Source organism: Oenanthe melanoleuca, chromosome 15, assembly GCF_029582105.1.
Source record: "Oenanthe melanoleuca isolate GR-GAL-2019-014 chromosome 15, OMel1.0, whole genome shotgun sequence".
NCBI classification, from domain to species: domain Eukaryota; kingdom Metazoa; phylum Chordata; class Aves; order Passeriformes; family Muscicapidae; genus Oenanthe; species Oenanthe melanoleuca.
In genome coordinates, this window is record NC_079349.1 from 5264962 (window position 1) to 5288300 (window position 23339).

The 23339-nt window shown below is 38.8% G+C and overlaps 2 protein-coding genes across 4 annotated transcripts in view; one reads left to right on the top strand and one right to left on the bottom strand.

The window, feature by feature from the left end:
* Positions 1–5689, top strand: part of ZNRF3 (zinc and ring finger 3) — a 68238-nt gene extending 62549 nt beyond the window's left edge. Inside the window, exon 9 of the mRNA XM_056504144.1 lies at positions 438–5689. Within this exon, the coding sequence (XP_056360119.1) occupies positions 438–481 (44 nt within the window). The 3' untranslated portion in view covers positions 482–5689. The remainder of the gene's footprint in view (positions 1–437) is intronic.
* Positions 4065–23339, bottom strand: part of KREMEN1 (kringle containing transmembrane protein 1) — a 29190-nt gene continuing 9915 nt past the window's right edge. For 2 of the 3 annotated variants that reach the window (XM_056504146.1, XM_056504149.1), the window contains exons 2-9: positions 22522–22684; positions 19560–19651; positions 14940–15064; positions 14350–14503; positions 13195–13527; positions 12470–12628; positions 11245–11329; positions 5342–10522 (exon numbers count right to left, since the gene is read on the bottom strand). In XM_056504146.1, coding sequence (XP_056360121.1) covers positions 10360–10522; positions 11245–11329; positions 12470–12628; positions 13195–13527; positions 14350–14503; positions 14940–15064; positions 19560–19651; positions 22522–22684 — 1274 coding nt within the window. In that variant the 3' untranslated portion in view covers positions 5342–10359. Of the gene's footprint in view, positions 4142–5341; positions 10523–11244; positions 11330–12469; positions 12629–13194; positions 13528–14349; positions 14504–14939; positions 15065–19559; positions 19652–22521; positions 22685–23339 lie in introns of those variants that run through there. The other variant, XM_056504148.1, reaches the window with a different exon arrangement.

Consider the following 23339-nt stretch of genomic DNA (forward strand, 5'->3'; position numbering starts at 1 on the left):
ACCAGACCAAGTTTGTCAGATTAGACCAAACTAATCCAGTCAGGCTGGATAAACCTTCAGGGTCACAGAGTTCAGTCCCCTTCTGGGCTGCTGTGGCTATGCTTGACTGCTGTTATGGTCAAAAGATTTTCCTTATATCCAGTCTGAACATCTCATGTTTCAACTTAACTTCCTCACTTCTTGTTCAGAATGCATGTCTATGAAGACTGTGGTTTCATCACTGGACAACCTCCATGTAGGTTTTGCAAAGCTGCTAGGGATGCCTTCACTGCAGGCTGAGCAGCCCAGATCCCTCAGCCTCTTCACACCAAGTGCTCCAGCCCTCTGAGCACCTTGGCTCTCTGTGAAACTCCAGTCAGTGAGTGTCTTGTTCTGGGGGCCCAAAACTGTGTGCAATATTCTAGATGCAATGTTCCTTAGTTTTCTTTATCCTTCAGGTGCTGGATCTCATCCTTTGGAGAGAAGCCAAATCAGTGACTAAGACCTGTCCAGATGATCCCAGATGGAGAAGTGGAGCTTATCAGAGACTCCAAATTCTCATGGACTTAACTTTTTTTAAGCTTTGACAAACACACAAAAGTGGTAATGTGGAGAAGTCCCTCCCCTACTTCCTCTGTGTTCACTTCAGTTTGATTGTCTCCTTTGTCCTTCCTGCCTGAAGCCTTCAGGCCTTGATTTGTGTGCAAAGCCCATGTGGGACATGGTGTGGAGCATTTCTGAGCTCTAGTGCCATTTCTATATTAATGACAAAGTGTTATTTATATTTTCTTTTTAGAAGTGACCTCTTGCTGAGAGGTAACACAGTGTGTTAAATAAGCCAGGCTATGTGTAGATGCTGTTATCTCCTACTTGAAGGAGTCCAGCCTTTGATAAGCTCAGGGCTACAACTGCCTTAGAAACCAGATAGCACCTTGAAATATAGTAATCCAGAGTGATACAGCTGCTGAATGGATGCTCAGATACTGACTAATCCCAGTAGCAAATCCTAGCAGCCAGCAAGTTACGTGAGTGATTTTGAGGGAGGTGAAGCATTGGACTGTCTCCTTTCTCCTCTTCCTTTCTCCCCCCGTTCATGCTGCTCTGATGGTTTGGCTAGGAAGGTGTCCTGCCATTAGGATTAGTTTCAACAGTGGGGGTGAGGAAACATAGCTCAGAATGTTCTCATCCTCACTTCCTCTATTTAAACCATGGACCTCATTGTATCTTCTGACCAGTGAAGAATGCTGGGGACCTCTCCCTCAAGCAGATGCTCGAACAAAATGCTTAGAAAGTGTATTATTACCTTTGTAGGTAATGAACTTTTCCTTCCATAGGAAGTTTTTCAGGCACCTGTAGCCCCTGTTACGGCTGTGAGGAATGCTGGCATGTGCAGGAAACAGTGTGCTCGCAGCTTTGCTGGCTGATTTTGGAAACAGGGTTTCTTGTTTCCTCACAGGCTGCAAGCATGCCTAAGGGAAGCAGTGCTTTTGTGCGTGTGGAAAAGCGAGGGACTTGGTTTAATCATTGCTTTCTTTGCTGTGGTTGATGTAGCTTCCATAGATTGATCTGTTTTAAAGGTTTCTTGGGCCCAGCCAGTTGTGATTCATTTTTGTGTTGTGTACAGAGCTCTCTGTACCCCATTAGCCTGGGCACATACTTTTGTTCTTGTTCTTGTCCTAGTGAGGATGTTTGTTATCATGAGATACTTTATGTCGTCACTTCTGATAGCAATTGTTTCCTGTGGAAACAGCAGCTTCTGAGTAAGAGGCTACCATAGCATGGGTTAAATTGCCTGTCATGCTGCATGTGCCTGAGGACACAGTGTCATCCTGTGGTGTATTCACAGCAGGAATTCTTCTAAAGGGAAACTATTTAATGCCCACAGTGCCAGTCTTCTGAAAAGATTTGTCCTAAGTTCAGTACACTTTGGAGATGTACACTTCATATTCTGCCAAAGCAATGTCCTTGACAGCACTGGGCTGGTTCTGAGACCCAGCAAAGCTAACTTGTATTCTCTGTAGTCCCAAATGAACTATTTTAAAAGAAGGAAATATCTAAGAAATAACAAATACATTAATCTATTTCCTTTTGCTTTCATACCCAGTAAGTTGGGAAAAAAGTTCCATCTAAAGGAATTCACATCTTTTCAATCAACAAGCACCAAAATTCAGCTGTTCAGAGAATTATTACGAGGCAGTATCTGGGTATAAGATTAAAAGAAAAAATTCAATAAACACATTTTCTGTGTATAAAGCTTATTAAAAATTTATTCATTCTCTGAATGACTGAAGTAAGTGGTATGTGTTGGGAGAACAAACTAAAGGTTTGTGATTTTTGGATTTTATTTTTTTTTTTTTAGTTAAGTCTTACCCTCTCCTTCCTCCACTAAAAAAGAAATGCATTGTAGAAGCTATGGTATACTAGCTTGGTTATTCTGCTTGGTGTTTTGTGAGGCACTGTAAAGGCCACCTAAGATACACTGTACTTTAACTAAAACAGCATATTGTGGCAAAAGTGCTTCTTCAAAAGATTAGAATATTCTGGCTCATGGTGATCCCAGATGTACTGGTCCCACACATTGTGGGAGTCTCTGCTGGTACAAGTCTCTGCAGGCCATACCAGACACCCTACACCTGCCTTCTGTGCTGGGTCTGGCATTTAACATAAAACTCTATGTCCAGTGCAGACTTACAGGCTAGCTGGCCATGATAGATGGTTTTTATAACAAATGCCTTTCTACTACTTACATGAACAGTTGTCATTGAGGCACTATTTAAAATGTTTTTAATTAAAATTGTCTTATAGCACTTAAAATTGTTTTGTATAAAATTTGCTGTAAAGATTTGTAATATGGTCAAAGGGCTCTTTCTCCTTCATTACCATTTTTAAAAATGTTTTAAAAGCTAGAAAGCATCTTGTATATATTCTGTATATGTATAGCAGCACATTTCATGTATGGAAATATGTTCTCAGAATATTTATTTACTAATATATTTATCTTAAGCCATGTCTTATGTTGAGAGTGTGTGACATTATTGTAATAATCATTGAAAATCACTAACACGAGGCCCTGTAAATACATGATAATTGCACACAAAGATTTTACAGTACTTGCCGACCAAAAATGATTTAAGAGAAGTGTAGTTACTTGGAGTTTTGTAAGAAAGTGTACAAATGTCTGTATTAAAAGAAAAAAAAAAAGGCAAAACCACACAAAAAATACAGTTTTATTGCATATACATGTGGGAGTTGTCCTTCTTGTTTTGGGGGAAAGGACATAGCTGTTCTCTTCAAAGTACAGTCCTAGATATACTGAGATGAACTCCAATAAACAACATTTTTTTCCTTTTTTAAAAATAACAGGTGGGTATGTATATGCCTTTACACAGCACACCAGTTATTGGGGGGCAGTGTGGGATAGGTGTGACACAAGCCCCTGAAACCCTGGCACATGAGAAGTACCACACCTGCTGAAAGAAATCCTCATTTCTGTTTGGAACCTGCCTGTTCCTTGTGGCAGGGGAACTTAACTCTGTTGTAATTTCAGGTAAAAGTAATTTATTGTCCGAAATAAGATTGTTTTGAGACAGCATTATACAGGTGGACACAGGTAAATCATAGCTTGAATAGTCAAGCTAGACCCAGGTCCTTGCCCTGGATCATGGAATTGCTGGTCCTGCCTAAGTGAAAATCAATACTGTGGTACTGGTTTTGTCAGCAGAGAGCACAATTTCATCAGAGATGTTTATGCAGACACCAGAAGAGGGGAGCCTGGGGTGTGTGGCTCTGTGTATGTACATGTGTATTTATGTATGTTATTGTGTACACAGTTCACCTTCATGTATTATTCATTTCCCATCCAGTGATACACTCACAGAGCCTTTTCCAGGATTCTCCAGCTTCTTCCTTCTCCCAGAGATTTTCACCTGGTAATCCCCTGGACTTTCCCCATGTCTCATCTATGTTCAAATGCACTGTAATTCTTCAATCACCTCAAGATTCAGCCAAGAAGTGAGCCTTACTTCTCTCCAGCCCTCCTTATTTCATATGTGATGACTCCATTTGGGATGACAGACTGTTCAAGAGTTTTATTGTGTAGGGACCCTTCAGAGCATGAGGACCAGTTCCCATCCTGATCTCAGGTACAACAGAAAAGCTTGGTCTGTGTGGGAAGACAGGCACAAGAATAGAAGAGCAACAGGAGCAAGTGCTTCCCAAATAAACTATGTGCTCCTTTTTTTGCTCAGTGAACAGAATCTTGGCAATTGCCAGTGATTACAGATTTGCCTTTTTTATGCAAGTAAGTTCATGAAACACGGGTTTTTACAAATAGCATAAAACTCCTGTATAGGGGTGACTGGTAACTCAGATGTTGACAGGTCACATCTGAATCTCCCTTCTCTTCCTTCCCTCCACCTGTTTTGCTGTTGAACATTTTGATACTTGGTAAGTGGGGGAGGTTCTTTTTACTTTTCAGGTTCGATGTTTAAGAAACAAATTTGTGACAAAATGAGAGTCCTGTGGGGCACCACAAACCTCCACAGAACCTCAATATACTAGAAAAAGACAAGCAGGAGCAGATTATTCTTAATGGATTGTACATGATGGTAACACTTGGTGTTTCTGTAACACTATCTGCAGTATGGTGTGCATCTGTCAAATCCTGTGACAGCTGTTAGGTAACGTTTGTTGTTACTTGGGTAGTGTGAAGAGAAAAATGCCCGTAAAAGGATGGCTATGTTCATACCCTGTGGAGCCAGCCTGGCCTAATTCTCTGGCTAGAGAGACAATAGCATACCTGAAACCAGATATTTTATCTTGCAGTGAAAGCACTTTGCTCCTGTGACTTAAATGCTTCATAGAAAAGTGTCTCTTTCAGAATAAAGAACCTGTTTCCCTCATGGGGAATGAAACTGCTGCTTAGGAAACAGCCAAGAAAAAAGAAAGGAACAGTTCTCAGAATCAAAGTGCCAGAGTCTCATAATCAGAATGGCAAGAAAGGAGAGTAATCTCCCCTGTGTAAGGGCAGGTTTCTAAAAGAAAAATGAGTCTTCATGAAAAGATTTTGGTATTTGTCACTGGTTTTCTGGTGTTTACATAAAAGGTTGATGAAGGTTTCTTAAAATGTAGCATTATTTTGGCCAGGAGGAATTAATTAGAGAAAAGATGAATCTTGCAAGAAAGTGGAAACAGCATTACACTTTGCTGCAATTAGCAAAACAAACACTGAAAGAATTGTTCCAGTTCTTTTTAAAAGTTTGAAAACCTATAAACTGAAAACTTTCAATTTGCTGTTACTTCAGAAATTTTGTCTCAGAGCAGTATCATACTTTATGTATCAAGTAATCATTCTAAGCTCTAATACTCTGCAGCAGTTCCTACCTCCTTTATTTCATGTTTGTATACTCTTTAGTCATCCTAAACTCCTGCACAAATACACTGTATTTATTTTTCATAATTATTATTTACAACCATTTGCTGAATGCAGGGTGAACAGTTATAAACACAGCGCATACTTCAGCAGCGAGTCATCTCCAGTTTGATTTATTCTGGTTTCTTGACAGCCCTGTGTGGTTCATGTGATAGCTTTTGGATTTGTAGCAAAATGTCTTGAGACTGAAGTTCATGATGCCAAATTTCATCCCAAAGCACAGGTGCTCAGTAAATCTGAGAGAGTCTGAGTGGCATGAAATGTGTGTGTAGGGGGGACGTGTTGTTACAAAAAAACTGGTATGGTCTGAAGGCAATTGTATTTTTCACTCTCAAGGCAGCAGAATTGTTCATAAATGTCCAGAACAATATTCAGGTGAAACTATCAGTGAACTGTATTTCATTGGAAGATTGTGAAATACTGCTTTAAGGCAGTAAGAACTAGTTGGACAAGTTTTTGTCAAGAGTTGTTTTTGTAATTCACCCTTCCTTTAGGCAAAGTGGTGCACTAGAAAAATCTGTTCCTTCCCACTGCCTGAGAAGGCTTATTAAGCAGAAGATGAAAGTGGAATAGCTCCTTATGCTCACTCAGTGGCAGCCATGTGTCTGCTGATGTGTTTGTTTCAGTGCAGTTTCCAGGACTATCCATAAAAATCTCCTAAATATACTATTGCCAGGGGGGCTTGGAATACATAACATTTAATTTTGCAATCCCACTGGATTGTCTGTAGGAGCAATGTGATAAACTTCCTCAGCATTGTCCTGGCTGTAAAAAATCTGCTAGAAACAAGTCCTAAAGAAGATTATGTTAATGCTTGATTGAAAAAACAGATTACATGTTTGATGGTAAAAATCATCCAGAGAGTATATGCACATGAATTTGCAGAATCTGATCAACAGCCTAATATAATTACAGGATTGAAATGAGATTCAAAGGAGAAGAGTGTTTCTTACAGCAATTGTTTTATCAGCATCTATTCTGTCACAAAACTGAGGCTGAGTTCCCCTATTCTCAATGTCTTTCTATCATATATACCAAAGAAGTATATTTTATTTTTTTTTCCTATGGTTACAGTGTATAGAAAATTTATTTTTCCCAGAGTGTAAACTAACATCTTTTCTTCCTATAGAATGTTAGCAAGATACAAGCATAATATGCTGTATTAAATAATGCATTTCCTATACATATACAAATATATATTACTATAACACATCACACATTTTTACATAACAAAGTCTCTATTTTCCCACAACATAACAATATTAAGATAAAAATACATATAAAATCACATAGTCAACAAACTAAACTGGTTTTAAATGTAGATTTTGAATCAGGGAAGGCACTTGTCCAGCTGGCCCCTTTCCACACACAGTGTAGGTGCTGGAACTGGGGTGCTGTGTGAAGGCAGCAGGCTCACAAATCCCTGCTGTGGCAGTTCCAGCAGAAGTTCAGCTCCTGGGACACACATCTGTCCTTGTCCTATGGCTTTGTGTCTGCTTTGCTGTGGACTCAGGGAGCTCTTAGCTCAGCTCCCTGTGCAACCACCCCGTGAGCAAGGTCAGAGAGCTCAGCTCTGTAAAAAGTAACTCAGGGAAGAAAAAGCCATGGCAATTTTTGACCTGATCAGTTTATTGCACCACTACACAGCTGGTCACACCAACACAAGAGTAAGCAGGGGGCCAGAGCAGGAGCTGAATCCCATGTGAATGAGGAGGCAGCTCCTCATGATGATTTGGTTGTCAAAACGTTGCTTTTGATATTTTAGCCAGTGTCACATTTGCAGCCTGTCCAGCCTCTTGAGGGGACTGCTAGGCAGGAGCTCAGAAGGCTGTTCAGATACAATTCCAAACAAATTCTTCTGCAGTTATTTTCAGTTTGTCAAAGAGAATGGTGTAAACACCAACATCCTGAGGTGTCCCTGCTCTCCAGCTGCCAGCTCTCAGCTGGCTGTGTAGTAGGAGCATTTTTTTGTGGGATTACAACAGTTGTGCATGGTCACACTTTTTGCTTCTTCTTCCCCCAAACCCTTACAAATCATTCTACATTAATGCATACCACATGTCTTGGCCATAAATCACCTGAAGTGCCTGCACTAGGAGTGTAAGTGACCCCATCACATTTTGGAAAAACCCACACTGAGAGCTACCTGCTCTTCATGGTCTCAAACCTGTAAAGTAATAAGTGCTATTTAAGGGACCCTGTCCATGAAATTCCATCCATTACTCTGTTTGCTAGCACTAGAAAGGAAATAGAGCCACTCTGAAAGATTTGGTTGGGGGGAGTATAATTTCTATGCTTTTTTCAGTGTATTACCCATGCACTGTCTAATATACTCATGTTTATTGTTGCCATGACCAGTTCATCTGCTGTAAGTGCTGGTTTTATGGGACTTTTGTACATAAATTTGATTAATGTTCCCCATGCAAGTCCCATGAAATAAAATTTTTTAGAAAAAATATTTGAGGAACTAAGGGAACAATGCAAAAATCTCACTTCTTGAATTCCCTAGATTTTGCATTAATGTCAGTCTTTGCTGCTGTTTGTAATAATATTTTCTCTAATATTACAGTGAAATTAAATTCTTCACTAAGGAAGAGAAGTGTAACATTCTGTTTTTTTTTTTTTTTCTGCAGTAGGTGTAAATCAGCCACTGGGTATTCCTGATGTTTTTTCAGTTTGTCACCATTAAGTAACTGCTTTATGAATGTCTCTCTGACAAAATGTTTAACTTGCATTTGATAAGACAGGCAAAGCTTCATCCCTCTGTGATAAGCACTGTGTGCTTATAACAGCTCCTGAGGATCTGGCACCACACTGGGATTCTCTCTGCCTGCTTTCCTATTAGTGCACCAAATTAAGAATGCTTAGGAACCAACTTACTTTTGTTTTGCTGTGAATCTCTGAGGTGAACTCTTTCTCCACAGTAATGATGCAAACCTTACTTTTAAAAAAGGCAATTTCAGAACTTTCATTGGGTCTGAAACAGACAATGGATTTTGGTCCAACATGATGACACATAAGAGAGAATCAGCATATTTTTTACAACTTGTTCTGTCTTCATTTTAGCTAATACTGTAGTTATATTTTCCTGTATTCTTTCCAGCAGCTCATGCAAGAAGTACTAGATGTTCCCATGCTATTCCATTTTTTTATATAAACAATTCCATAATTACTGGCTTAGTAAAGTCTGGTTTCTTTTAAGCATGCATTGTGATATTGTTCAGCTGTTCTAGCACTCATCTGTGGTGCATAAATCGAGCTGGACTGAATTCATTTCAGGTAAAAGACCAGATCTGCAGTGGTAAGGCACAATATTTCACTGCTTAATTCTTTGATGCCCTGTTTTTCCAATGAAATTTGTAGTTCTCACAAAAAGGAGGAAGTTACATGTTAAAAAATGTAAGGGCAGATAGAAAGAATTTAAACTGTGACAATTTTCTTGCTTTTCTCAATTACCTTTTACAGATGCAGTTAATAGATGTTCTCTGACTGCACATCTGGAATATGCAGACCACTGGTGTATGTTCAAGCTTAACCAGAATTACTGCAGTTTACTGGTTTTTAGTGAATCTCCTCCAACTGAGGAGCTGCCCACTGTAAACTTGGCCAGTCAATTTATCTGACATTTGCATTGACAGCTTTTCCTAAATATCTTGCTGCTCTGAGCTTGCTGAGACTCACTGCTGATCCCTTGGAATCACTTGTTTCCTACTTGTGGTGGTGGGATGAGAAATCTGAGTATTGTGGATGGACAGTCAGTCTACCAAAGAGAAGAAGTTAATGCTGTCTGTTGCAATAAGAGAAAATAGTTCACAGATCAGAACCCCACTGATGTCTTAGTTCTTTGATAATTAAGGCAATTATCTTAAAAATTCAGTTCAGTTTTAGTGTTGCAAGCAAGGAGACACTTCTCACAGCTAAGTCTCAAGGCAGCTGTTCCATGCATGTTCAGCTGCACAGCCTGGCCCAGGTGAGTTGGTGACAGCAACCTACAACTTTGTAAATAGTTTGGGCAGCTGAGATTAATACATGTGACTTCAGAGTAAAAATCTGTTAGACAGCCTCACTGATAAAAATTCAGTGGATTATGATATCTTTGGACAATCCTTTAAGAAGCCCTAAGCTTATACCCAGGATAAATGCTGGGTATGGAGTACAATAATTTTTTTAAAGGATCACTGTGAGTATGAACAAAATTATCATAAACATCAGTGAATGATGGGTCAGACAGAGTAATTTAAAAGGTTTCAATGCTCATGCAGGCCTTGACCTGGTGAGCACTAGTTAATCAAAATGCACATTTGTAGCTGAATCTTGTTTTAGAGGTGTCCTGAATTTGATTTTTTATGTTTGCATCTCTGCTTGAAGACACAAGAAACAGGAAATGCAGAAAGAGCACAGCACTGAGCAACCAGGCTGATAATTTTTCCAGTCTTTGATTCCCATTCTGCTGTATAGTACCATTTAGATGTGGTTACATCAAGGCAGGTAAGCTCTGTTTGCTGTGGTAGCTGAACAGGTTATCAGTACCCACCTCTGTCTTCAGCCTTGAGAGTAAAAGGACTAAAGCAGCCTGATAAAATACAGTGGTACAGGCAAGTGGGACACAAGAAATCCTCATCCTCTAGATACCCCTTCAGTTGCCTTTGGCAGGGGTACAGGATGTTTTGAATTTTATGAGTTTTTACACCTATTTTAAGTGCAATGGTTTCAAGGCAGTAATTAACAGCACTACAGACTTGAGGAGCACCAGATATTTCAGAATTATTGCTGCAGTTCAATCTGTTGTCACTGGTATATCCAAGAGAGCAGCAGATAGGCAAAGTCACTCAAAAGCCTTTGGAAATGGACTTTTTGGAAAACAGGTATGAGATTGAGAGGAAAAAAAAGGAAGACTAATCTCAAGTCACCTGGATTTTAAGATCCATTCTTGAAGAATAAAAGACACTTCAGTTTCCCACCAGTGGGTTGCAATCATCTTGTTGATTTCGAAGCTTTTTCTTGAAGATGGATATTGATGTGGATGGTTGGTAAAATATACTCCAGATCTCACCAGCAGTAGTGACATCACTGCAATCTTCTGTTTCAGCTGCAGCTGGAATCTGGTGGGACCTAGGAAACAAAGAGTTAATTCACTCTTGTGTTCATGTGCTTGGGTAGCCATGGTTATTAATATGTCTGCTGTACTTCTACACTGGGAGTGCTCACAGCTTCCACTGCATCTGACACTTCTTTCACCTGCTGTGCAAAATGCAGTTTTTGCAGTGTTTCTTGGTTGGCTTGACCAAATGAAAAATTAGGTATCCTTTTGCTACCCTAATGACAGCAGTGACATTAAGGTAAGACAAACCCTACAGACTGTAATTGCTTTTACTATTATAGTTGCTATTACTACAAATTAATTTCCTTGAATATTTAAGCATGTTTGTAGTATGTAAATACAATATTCAGTATTTTGATTTGTTGATGACTCACCCATCTAGAGGACAAAAAATTTACTTGGTATGAGTGCAGAGGTTTTAGTTTTTTCCCTGTAAAGTATTATCATAATTTGACCTCACCAAATCTGGATGTCTGATAACATTTTCCTCCTTCCTCCTAAAGTACAAATCTTGCCAAATCAAGAGCAGAAGAGATAGTCTTGTAGCAAATGCTATCCTAACAGACGGGAAAGTTAAATGCTTATTTAGGATCTTCTATGAGGGTACATATATGTGATAACTATCTTGGTTTGGAATATGGCCAATCTGATAATCAGAAGGCAGAGAAGTGCCCCAGGTTTGGTTCAGAGCTGAGATCTTTGTTCTCTGTGGTTGGTTTTGCTCCACACTCACCTCATGGTAATGTGCAGAAGAATCTTTGCTATTATGGCTGTAACACTTAGGATGAGCAGTGCTGTGAGACTGTATATTGTCCATTCTGCAAAAGAGGAGGGGCAGTTCTCAGTACATTCATTTATTTACAGTAAGAATATTGCATGAAAGGAACAAGCAGCCTTGTGATGCTTTATTCAAATCTGTAATTTGACAATGCCTTAAACCTACAAGTATTTTCTGCAGACTGGCACAAACTGTACAATTTTCAGCCAGAACTGTTTTTTTTCCCTTGTAGAACTCCTCCCAATAAAATTGAAAGCTGGCAAAATTCAAAGCACATACTAGTGAAATTATCTAGGAAAGCAAGCAGAAGTTCCCTTCTACCCACTGTCCTTTCCTCAAAGCATTGCCTGTACATGATGATTTGAACAGTATTTTGGAAGTGCATGAAACCCAAGGGTGCTGTTACTGTTGGTGTTCCTGGGGCAGTTTAACACTAGGAAGTTTAGGTGTAACTGTGGTAAGTCAGGCATTAGGCTGGGCCTAGTCCCAGACTCTTCCTTGGCATGTTCTGCACCTTGGCTGGTTTGGGTGTGTGCAGCTCTTGTTTCAGGTTTGGGATGCAGCTTCAGGACTGTGGGAGTGTCCACAGTGGGACTGAGGCCCAGCTTCAATGGCATAAAAGCAGATGCCCAGGGTGGTTTAAAAACAGGAGAGAATAACAGTGGTATTCACCAAGGGTGCACTGCCAGCCTTCAATTATTTACAACATCACCTCAGTGATGTCCTGAAGGTGAGTTCTAAACACATGACAGTTCTCAGTGACACCTCCCCTACACCCATTAACTTGTCTACTCCTCTTTGTGTTACTGATGAGGCTTTTGTTAATTGGAGTAACAGAGATGCAACCAGCATTCAAGCTACTCTAGACTCTACAAAAGTTTGCTCTTTTTGCAGCAACTTGTGCCCTTCTGTGGCATGCAGTGGTCACTAAAGGAAGCTGCTCTGACTCATGTATTTTGATGTGCTTTCTTTCTCAAGAACTCACCATCTTCACACTATTTCTCACTGAGAAGTGTTTTGAAATGTAATGAGAATCCCAATTAGTGCTAATTAGACTGAATGAAAATTCATCTGTTAGTAAGATGGACAGTGGATCTGCTAACATAGAAGAGGCATGTGACTCCATATTTTGCTTTGGCAAAATGTTTTTTCCCATTTCCACATTTTATGGTATCATTACCAGGCATGGAGCTAGTTGGATGGCTTGGGCTGGTTGTGATGACATAGAGTATCTTTGATGACCGGGCTGCATTGATGCTGAGATTTGTTTGTTCATTTATCCTCTCTGAAAGGGTGTGATTCACTGGGATCTTGTTTTGATGCACATTGTCCTTCACAGCTGAAAACACAAGAGTATGATTACAATAACAATTTCTTAACAGGTGTAATTGGGTTTTTATTTTGGGCTAATAAATAGACATGCTGCTCTCTGTTTATTTAAGAGAACTCAAAAAATCATATTATATCTGATTCCTAAAAAAGCCTGTACTTCACCAGGTTGGGGTTCTCAGAATTTTTCTGGAAGCTGGTTGTTCATAACAGTAGGTACAACTCGAGAACCACAACATTTTCTCCTGGTGACTTTCAGCTGGAGAGGAAGAGACTGTTGGAAGGACCCAGGATGAACCAACATGCAGATAGATTATTGGGGTTTTTTTATTGCTTCCATTTGTTATTTTCCAATCTGTTTTGACAGGAAGGTATAGAATTGAATTTTTGAAAACCTATATTTTGCTATTTATGATGTAGTTGACTGGAATGTTCTAAACTGAAAAATTTTGGTGAAGCTTTCACCCATTGAATGATGAACAAGAGAGATTGAAATGCCTGTTAGATCAGATCTAATCTCCTGTGTGAATTAAATGCTTCACTGAAAAGAGAGAAACAGCAAATGTAGCCTCTTACCTCTATACCTGATAGCAAATCCCTGGGCTTGATTGATGTCATCTGAGAAAAAGTACAAAATGACAAAATCCAAAGAGATGTTAAAGGTGTGGGGAGGCCGGTTCTTGCCATTGAAACGAGCTAGAACGTGATAGGTGTAACCATCCAGCAATTCCACCATATCTGTAGCATCTTTGATTTCAAAAAGGACAAAGTTGAAGTGGATTTGAGATGCTCCTGGAACTTGTATGGTCCAATAACAGACTTTGCCTGTGCCATATGTGTCAGGAAAATCTGGGGAATAGATCACAGCTGTAGCAGAAGTGTAATTCCCTCCACAGGCACCTATAAGGGCTGTGAAAACAAGAGGAAAGGGAGAAAAATAGGAAGAAAAAGGGGAAAAAAAGAGGTAATACATTAATTTTGCAAAGCTTTAGCACCCTGTAGATTCTAATACTTAAGTGTGATTTGAAGGTACAGACTTGCTAGGCCAGCAGGATGCACTCTGCAGCTGCTCCTTGCCTCCCACAGCACTGGGAGCACAACCTCTGTTGCCTTTGCTTGGAACACTCTCCTTATGCCTCATTACTCTGACCTGTGCATCAGTCTTGAATACTGCAGCTATCCTTTGTCCTTGGGTGTAACCATGTACCCTTTCCTGCATCCCTGCAGAAATGGGGTAAAAGATAAATCTCTGATTCAGGGGCTTCTACTCCATCCTATCAGGCAGGCAGCAAAGTGGATTAGTGACTATTCACTCTCACTGCTTAATAACTGAAATTTCTTCACTGCTGTATGAAATTGAAAACTTAAACCAGTGAATCCAGAGAGCAATGTCACCAGCTGACAATGCACATCCATACATGCACACACAATTTTTTACTCTCTAGTAAGATCATTTCTTAGGGAATTTCTGATAGCTGACTTAGTACCACTTGTGAGGAAAGTGAGAGAACCTCTGGAGCATGAGCAAGCATCATTTCTTGGAAGAGCTATTTCACATTACTAATGGATGAGAATTTTGGCAGAAATGGAAAGCAGCTTTATTTTATACTGAATGGAGGTGTTTTGTTGTTTGGTGTGCAACAGTTCTCGCTGGTTTTGAGCCTTTTGCCTAATTTGCTGAACATGTGAGGCCTCTCCCTTGGGAAAAACCAACCCTGCTTCAATACTTACTGTCAAAAAGAATGACTCTGCCATCCCCACCACAGGGCTGAGTGTGGTCTCCAAAGCAAACACTGTTGCATTCTGTACTGGCTGCCTCCCCATATCTCCAGTAGTCAGGATTATTTCCACAGAAACATGCATAACCTGATTCCATGCCTGCAAACTTTGACAACAAAGATGCATAAGGAAGGGGGGAATAGTATTTGAAGGAGTGACAGCAGGAGGTTGTTTGAGCAGGAAAGCTGGCAACAGAGTATGTGTGTTTTGGAGAAGTATGATTAGTCAGAGGAATCACCACAGGATGTTTTTGTTTGGGCTGTCAGGATACTGCTTAAGACTAGGGGGAAGGATGGAATGGAGGGCACCCTGACACTCACAACTGCAGTAACCAACCATATTTTCTCCTGTTGTTATCCTTTAGTCATTTGTCCAGACTCCTCTGGATGCAGAGAGGGCTTGATCTCTGGGGTGGAAGTGCAACCTTAGACCTCCCAGAGGTTAAAAAAAATGGGGAAGAGGAGAAATATGACAGAGAGCTCCAGGCACATTGCCTTTTTTGTCTTTGAAAACATTTTGTAAATGTATGTCAAAGAAATCACCTTAAACTGTTGACTTCTGCAGGAGCTGATGCACGTTTGGATTGTGAGTTTGTTGGAGGTTTCACTGGTGCCAGTCAAAGGTGGTGGCTCTCCATGGTCCTTGTAACAGCCCAGATTTCCTGGCACTGGCAGGAGGAACACACAACAGTCATTCTAAAGGTGTGCCTGCAAACATCCCAGACCACTTCATGCACTGCCTGGCTACTGAGCAGCTCTCTCTACATTCTGGGCTTTGTTACACTTTGTTACTCATACTCTGTATGATCCTTGTCATATTTTCCAAACACACCCAGGGATGAGTGATGAGACAAAGGAGTATCACAGCTTCTCAGCAATATACCTGTAAGACTCTAGCTGGTTTCAGTAAGCTGCAGTAAAACAGACAAGATAAATACCTTGTTCATTTCTCCTGGAAGCGGCAACTAAAAACACCCAAGGCATTAAGTGGGTCCAGGTGGCTTTTTGTTTCTTTTTACTATTTGCATGCATATTCTGAAAATGTAAATTGAACTGTGTGATTTCTGTCTGATCTTCCAAACAATGACATTCTGGAGGTTTTCAAAACAGGATATTTGAGGAAGGGAACCAGAACTGTTTTAGAATGGAGCTTGGCAAGTTTTATGGGAGGAACTATACATTTATATAGGGGAATTTCCCAATATTTAAAACTTGAATTCTGATATGAATCTGAAGCACCATACAAAGAAATTAAAAATTAGCAATATTACTTTAAAAAAACAACCCAACTCATCTGTTTATTTTAATGCAATGTTTCAAGGCTCCTTGGTCACTATGGGAGATCAGAGTTTTCCCCCTTCAGTGCTGTTTTTTTTTGGCTTTGCACTTTTCATCAAAGCACTGGAATTTAGCCATAACCACCTCCTGGGGAGGATGTGGAGCACAATCCAGTGCTGTGCTAAAGGCATAAAATTATCCCTTGCCCACTTGTCATATCTATTCCCATACTTGAAATTAAATCTGTTACCAGCTTTATGTTAAGTTTTATTCCTGTGCCAGACTGACATGGATTTTTTTTTGTCCACCTAACTGCCACAGCTCAGAATGACATGATGTGCTCAGAGACCTGCATGAGTGTTTTATTTATGTAGTCATTGCTTATTACAGTACCCAGTAAACTTATTATAAATAATGACATAACGTTGCTTCAAATATTGTTCATAAATTCATTTTGTTCTCTAAGAATACAATTTCAATTATAAATACTTGCATGGAGTTATGGCTTTGATATGCCCTGCAGCAACATTCATATTAGTACTGAGACTTCAAGTTACAGCCTGATTTAACATACCTTTGGAAATCCCCACTTGCAGCCCCACCCCAGCTGAGTACAGCTGGGCAGATAACTCTGAGAGAGCTCATTCTTTTTTGTATTGTGTATGATTTCACAGCCCTGAAAAATCTTCCTAGTTATCCAACCTAGCACATGTTCCTAAGAGACCTGGGATTTGTAATTTTATTTTCTTTTTTAAAGTAGCTTTATTAGTGAGACCTTTCAACCTTGGCTTCAGAGGATTAGTACTTCAGTATGCTCCGTGCTAAGAAACTGAGTAATTTGAAAACTTCTTAAATTTTTTAACTAAATCAAGCATACATGCTAAGACTAATTAGTATCTTAGGTGCCCTAGCAGTACTTTAACCTTCTTTGCTCTTAATATTTAGCCTGCTAAAGAAACTTGGCAAAAAATGATTCTGCAATTACTGTTCATGCTCACTAGTGATGTTTCACTTTTACACTGCCTTCATCCATTTGTATCTATTTGTCCTCTTCTTAAAAGGTCAACTCTTTTGCACAAGCACATTATTTTTCTTTTAAGCAGCATTTGACATTATGAGGTACTGGCAAACACCACAGCTTCTGCATTTTACATGTTAAGGCAGGTATTCAGTATATTAAAATATGGAATTAATCCTTTTGAGCTTTTCCAGCTATGCTCATCCAGCTGGTAGCATGCACAAATTGTTTGATCTGTTTGTTCCTGTGTTCCATATAGCTCTGTATAACTTACCTGGCCCTGCCTTTAGCATCTCCTTGATATTTCAGTCAAATTTATTACATGACATACATGCACACTGGAAATGTGATTCTAGTAATGAAATCTGTTTATGGGGACAGAGTCATGTGAGTCATAAACATGAAGATGTAATTAAGTGGCAAGCCTTTCTTTTCTGTCTTTCTTTCTTTTTTATTCTGTGAGTGTAAGTTGTTACTTCCTTTGAACTTAAACCTAACCTCATTAACAAGGAGACCAAAAAAGTCAGGAATAGCTGCAACACTGCAAACAAACCATCTGAAGCATTCAGTTGTGAATCCTCCATGTGAGGGGCACATGTTCTCTCAGCACTCAGAGCTGCAGTCTTGCCTTTTATTTTGTTATTCTGCCCATTCCAGTCTGTTTAGCAGACATGAAGAAGAGAAGGGAAGACTAAGCTCCTCCTGGAGTCACTACCTCTGTCTTCTGTGATTATGCTCCTCCATCTTCATCTAACACTGCTAAATTCTGTACATTACATACACAGAATGTCAGAACACATTTCTGACTGAAGCATGTAGTGTTATGTATAAATATTAGGGAATGAGACACATGATGTTATCATGGGAATTCATCACCATAATGAAAAATTCTTAACAGAAGATTCTTAATTATTGTTTGGATGAACCACTGCATGCAAATCTCTCTAGGCAATCAAGATGCTTCATCTTGTTGGCACTGCCATGGTATTATGTGGGCACAGTTAATAGGTAACTTCTGTTCCAGATAATTTTCTAGTAGTAAATATCATTATGTAAGAAATTTTTCTCTAAAAATTTTCAAATAGGAATTTTTTTTTTACACAATTGCTTTCTTGCTCCATCACAAAACTCAAGTTTTGTGTTGTGCACTGCACAAGATAGTTCTGATGGTCCTATGACTTAGCATCATGCTCACTGAAAACAGAAAGTGTGATGAAGAATAAAAGATTTTTTTACTTACACAGCTTCATAAACCATGAGGTTTGTATTAAGATTTGGATGGGCTTGCAATGTACAGTTTGCTCTAAATTGCTGCAATTCCTTTTTCTAGTATCGAGTTTCAGTGCAATGCTTGAAGCAGCTGCTACTGGTCAAAAGGACATTTTGTAAATGTAAGTCTGGATTATCTGTGCAAGTAAGTGTCCAAGTTTAAATCCTCTTCTCCCCACCACAGAGAAAATGAGCAAGGCTGGTTTTAAAAGGATCCTTTGTGTAGAACAAATGGAGTGGAGAGAATTTGCCTTTCAGCTTTTTTCCTGGTGCCATATCCAGATAATTTGTTAACATCTGTGGTCTTTAAAGAAAATGCAAATTCTTTCATTTTAGACCAAGTTAAATTTCTTAATTAGGAGGGTCAGGTTTCTTAAATCATGCCTGATACATTAGAAAAATAAGAGTAAGATGTCCTCTGTACAACGAGTATCAGAGTGTTGAATGATTTTGTGTTATCTAAATTAGACCACATAATCTGTATTTAAGTCTAGTTAAAAGGCATCTCTCTTGAGGTCACACTTATGTATTTGTTTGCCTACCATGAAGTTGTGAATTCTTCACATTCATAAAAAAAAAACCACCTCAAAACAACAAAGCTGTGAACAAAGTAAAAAAAAAAAAAAATCACTTCAGATCCATTTTTCTTGTCTGGTTTTGTTTTCTTAACTTCCAATTAAATGTGTGCCTACATATGGACACCTGCTCTGGTGCTTAGCAGTGAACACCTAAGTTATGCCTTAGAAACAGAGGGTCCTTGCACAGAAGAAATTAGGAAAGCAAGTGAAAACATTAATTATTAGGCTTACTAAAATTTGTAGCTATGGTTGATTGTTAACATGCAAAACTAGAATATCTTCTTAATATTTGAGTGTATTTTAAAGAACGTGATTTGGGAAAGAAAATTTTGGAACATACTGACACAAATCATGACATTGTGGACACAGTAAAAAGCAGAATACATTAAAAATATTAAATTCTGGAAAGAAGCTTCATGCAAGTAGCTTGTAAATTATCTGGTTTTAAAAACATTTTAAACAAAGTCCAGGTTGTGGTTTCACAGCAATGCTAAGAATCTGCACCTGCCAGGGACAGAACTCTAGCTCAGAGTCCCCATATAGCACAGACACCTTTTCACTGTGTCCTCTCATATTGGTTTTTGTTTCCTCCAAGCAATTCCCTATACACATTAAACTAATGTGTTTCATTTTACCAGCTAATTGCAATGGATGGATGTGTATATACTTTGTAAAAGCTTTCCTTTTTTTTTTTTTTTGTCATCTAGATTTTAATAAATTAATGACTAATGGATCCAAAGCACTAGCAGTACTTCACAAGTATTGTGTGATTCCCTGTCATACAGTATTTTTTGTAAATAATATAATCCAGTCATTCTGAGAAAAGATTAAAAAGATAGTGGAGGAACAATTCAGTAAGCATTAACTTTAAGAAACCTGTTTAAAATACAGCTTAGTCTGCAACTGAAAATAAGCTGTTTTGCCTTATCCTGGTTTGTGTCTGGAAATCCCTTCCCACTGTTGTATAACTGCCAACCTCTGCTCCACTGAAAGGCCTGAGACCCTGCACAGTGCTCTTACTTCGGCAGGATGGGATCTCACAGTATTTCCAGTATATTCCATCCTCATGCTCTGCAATGTAGCACCAGGGGCTGACATCCCCATCGGGGTTTCTGAAAGAGAAAAGCAGTCAGCAAAATGCATCTTTATTTTTCAAAAATCACACACACACACAAAAAAAATTAATCTAATTAAGCTTCAATGGCATTACTATTTTTGGTCTAATACCTACTGTTGAACTTTTACACCAAGAAAAATGCAAAGTTTTGCATTATCAGGAAGTTCAGATAGCTTTGGTTATTACAGTATTCATGAAGCATAAGATACTAGTAATGCCTAAAATAAAGCTTTGTTTTACTCTAAGGTTAAAAGGTTCAGAGCTATTTCTGGTCAGTACTGACAGAGAGGAAGATTTTCTATCCCACAGCCTGTGTACAGGTTCCATAGACTCATAAACTTGATTTTCTGCCTCGGTACAAAACAATCCAGACTCCAACTTTCTGTGCATATGGTGATAAAAACACTTAGCTGATAAAGTAATCTGGGAAAGACTGAATTATTTTGCTCCCCATAAATAAAACTGACTAAATCCATTCCAGTGATCTCTTTATATTGATGGACAATTCCTTATGTGTCCATGATGATGGTGATCACTATTTTTGTGATTATTTGCTGTTGTGTAGCACCACTTACAAATGCATACCTAGTTAGACATTAGGTTATTTAAAGTTTTTATTATGTACTCTGTGAAAAGCTATTCACATTGGAAAGATCTGTTTAAGAGAATAAATTGTTATTTTGGACAGTCTTTTAAGTAGGACCAGTTGCAATCTTTTTATCATGTCTTTGGCATGAATTCTATTAATGACACAGCCCTACTGAAGTGTCAGTTCAGCTGCATGTTGTCATTTATGCCTATTAACAACTCTTCTGTGGGAGATCCAATTTTAGAAATTCTGTGGATGTTTTTTGGTCAAACAGCAGACTGCTGAAAACAACTGGTGACTTCAGTGCAGTTTGGATGACTGAAATGTTGCTAGTTAGGCTTTCAAACAGATTAGTAGAGGTAGTGGACAAGGAAAGTCTAAGACTAGCTATGCTAGGAATTTAGGTGTAATGCAAGAACCTCCAGTGGCTAAAAAAAGTAGAAGACTAAAACCAAATGAAGCTTGTATTCAAACTAACCCATTTTCCCTTGTTTCCAGAGTTACAGGAATTTTTGAGTTTACATCTTCATGACAGAAACCTTATGTCTGGAATTCAGTCATGATAATGGCACTCTACATATAAATGCCTCAAAAATGCAAGGAAATTGTAAAGAAATATGATGAATGTCTTCAGAAATCTTTGTCTTGAACCTCAGAAGTGCACACAGTTAGAAAACAACTCTCTGTCTTCCAAAATCTCCAAAAATTTCAGCCTTCATAATTTTGTTATGGTTGAAATGAGTGGAACACTATGAGGCATTTCCATCTTAACAGGGTGTCCTGCAGTAAACAAAATATTCCAAGTAAGGACCACCCATGGAGAGGTAACATGCTTCTGATTAATACTTCAAGTGTAAAATTTGATTATTCAAATGTAGTCCCTAAAATCAAATCTCACAGTGATGTACTGTGCCTTACAAAAGCCCTGTGAGAAAAGGGAAGATCAACTTGTCCATTGTCATCAAGCAGATGAATGTCAGAGGAAGAGCTAAAACAGCTGTATCACAGGCCTCCACAACATTTGCCTGCTAAAGATAAACTCTGGCACTCTTAGTGAATTTCCAAGTTTCTTTCAAGAGAAGTTAAAAGTCATCTATTAGCTAGGACTCTCATTCCACACACCTGTGAGAATAATCCTATACATAGGATACAGCATAAGGAAGAAAATTCCAAACTCCACCTCAATGAGGATAATCTAATACCTAGCAGACTCAGGTAAAAAGGCTCTATTTGGTAATTAAGGAATTTCTCAGGTTTACATATCAGATTATTGGCTTCTTGCTCCTTGTAACATTTACCAAGTTCTCCTTTGCTAGGTAAAGCAAGATTCAGGTAAGTGTTTTTTGAGTATCTGGATAAACATTCAGTTTCTCATGCATGTTTTTGCACAGCTTGTACATGTTTTGCATTTTACTAACCAAAATATTAGCCAGAGATGACTGCAAAAGTAAGATTCTGTAGATACAGTCTGTCTAGGATATTGCCACACAGCAACAATCAAAGTTACATTATTGATTCTGCTATTCTGCAGAGAGAATTCAGTGGCCACTATATTTTTCACAGCTCTGTATTATTATTATGCCTATTGAGACAGAGCTGAAAAAGAGCCTGCAGAGCCTAAGCATCTCTGGACTTAATATCTGATTTGGCTCCTAAATTCTGAAGTTCTTATTTAAGTTTTGTTCTAAGTTCTATCCATAGTTATGGAGGACTTCTTTAGGAGGCAAGGAAACAGAAGTGCATCTGCCATGGTTTAATCTGGTAACCCCTGTAACCCCTGACAGATAAGCTTCTGAATTCAAATAACAACTCTAAATCATTGATGATCACCTAGAATTTTTAGTGACTACATAACTTTCATTAGCACAAAACTTGGAGAGAATAACAGAACCAGGTTTGTGTGTGAGGATAAAAACCATCCAGAGACTCCCCCAGACACTCACTGCACTGCTGTACTTCTAATTTGCATCATTTCTTTTATCTCCACCTTTTAATTTAAGTTATTTATAGTCTTTCTCTGTCATGCCACATTATAAATTGGACAGATGATAGGGACTGTGCTGAAGAAGTGTGGGACCTGGGTTGAAAAAGTTACTCTACTAATAGTGCTCATAGATTCAGGGTACTGATTACAGGGTAAACCAAAAAGTGTAAGATACCCATGGTTCTGATATTCATTCACTCAGTGCATGACAAGACATTTCCTAATTTTCTGCCAACTGCTTAAACTAACACTGGGTATACAGGCAATGCTAAAGCAATGAGATATTTCTTACCTGCAGTAGTTATGCTCTCCAAGCCCTCCCTCCCCATTGGGATATTTCACAGTATTATAGGGATGCTCAAAGGTCTCATTCCAAAAAAGACAAGGTTTCCCTGCATACTGGGAGGTCTGGTTCTGAGTGCCACGATAGTCAGCCCCATTGGCTGTATAGCATTCTGGAAAGAAAGAGAAATGGAAAAAGAAAGAATGCATGTAGGTTTAGTGTTTGTTTAGTATTTATTCTTCCCTCACCCTCCACCCCATATCCAATAGACCATGTTTTCTGCATTGTATGCTGGCTAGGATTTAAGCTTGCTCTCAGTCAAACCTCTATTCAAGAGATTATGATGTCACTGCTTTAATAAACAAAGTATAAAACAGGTCTGAAGAAAGGTTTACACAATTGACCTGCATTTTCTGAATAAGTATAATAATACCTTTTTACTCTTTTCCTTGAGTTTTGCTCATTAGGATGACTCTGTAACTTGTTAATTTTCCAAAAATGAAATCATAAGACATTATCAGTCTGCTACTTATCAGCATATTAACCAAAATCTTATGCCACTTCAGCTAAAGTTGAGACTATCTGTACTTTACAAAGTGAAAGATTTTGTAAGCATGGATCTTACCAACATTTACATTCTGATTTAGAAAAAATTCTTAGGGATTGAACTGCCTGAGAAAGGGACCTCCTTCAGCAGAGTATAATCACAATACTGTGATTTCTACTAAAGCATTTATGCTTTCAGATTAAAAAGAATGGGTCAGTATTCTTCTGCCTCACTCATATTTTCTCCCATTTGTTTGTTTTCCTAGCCTCCTAATACTCAG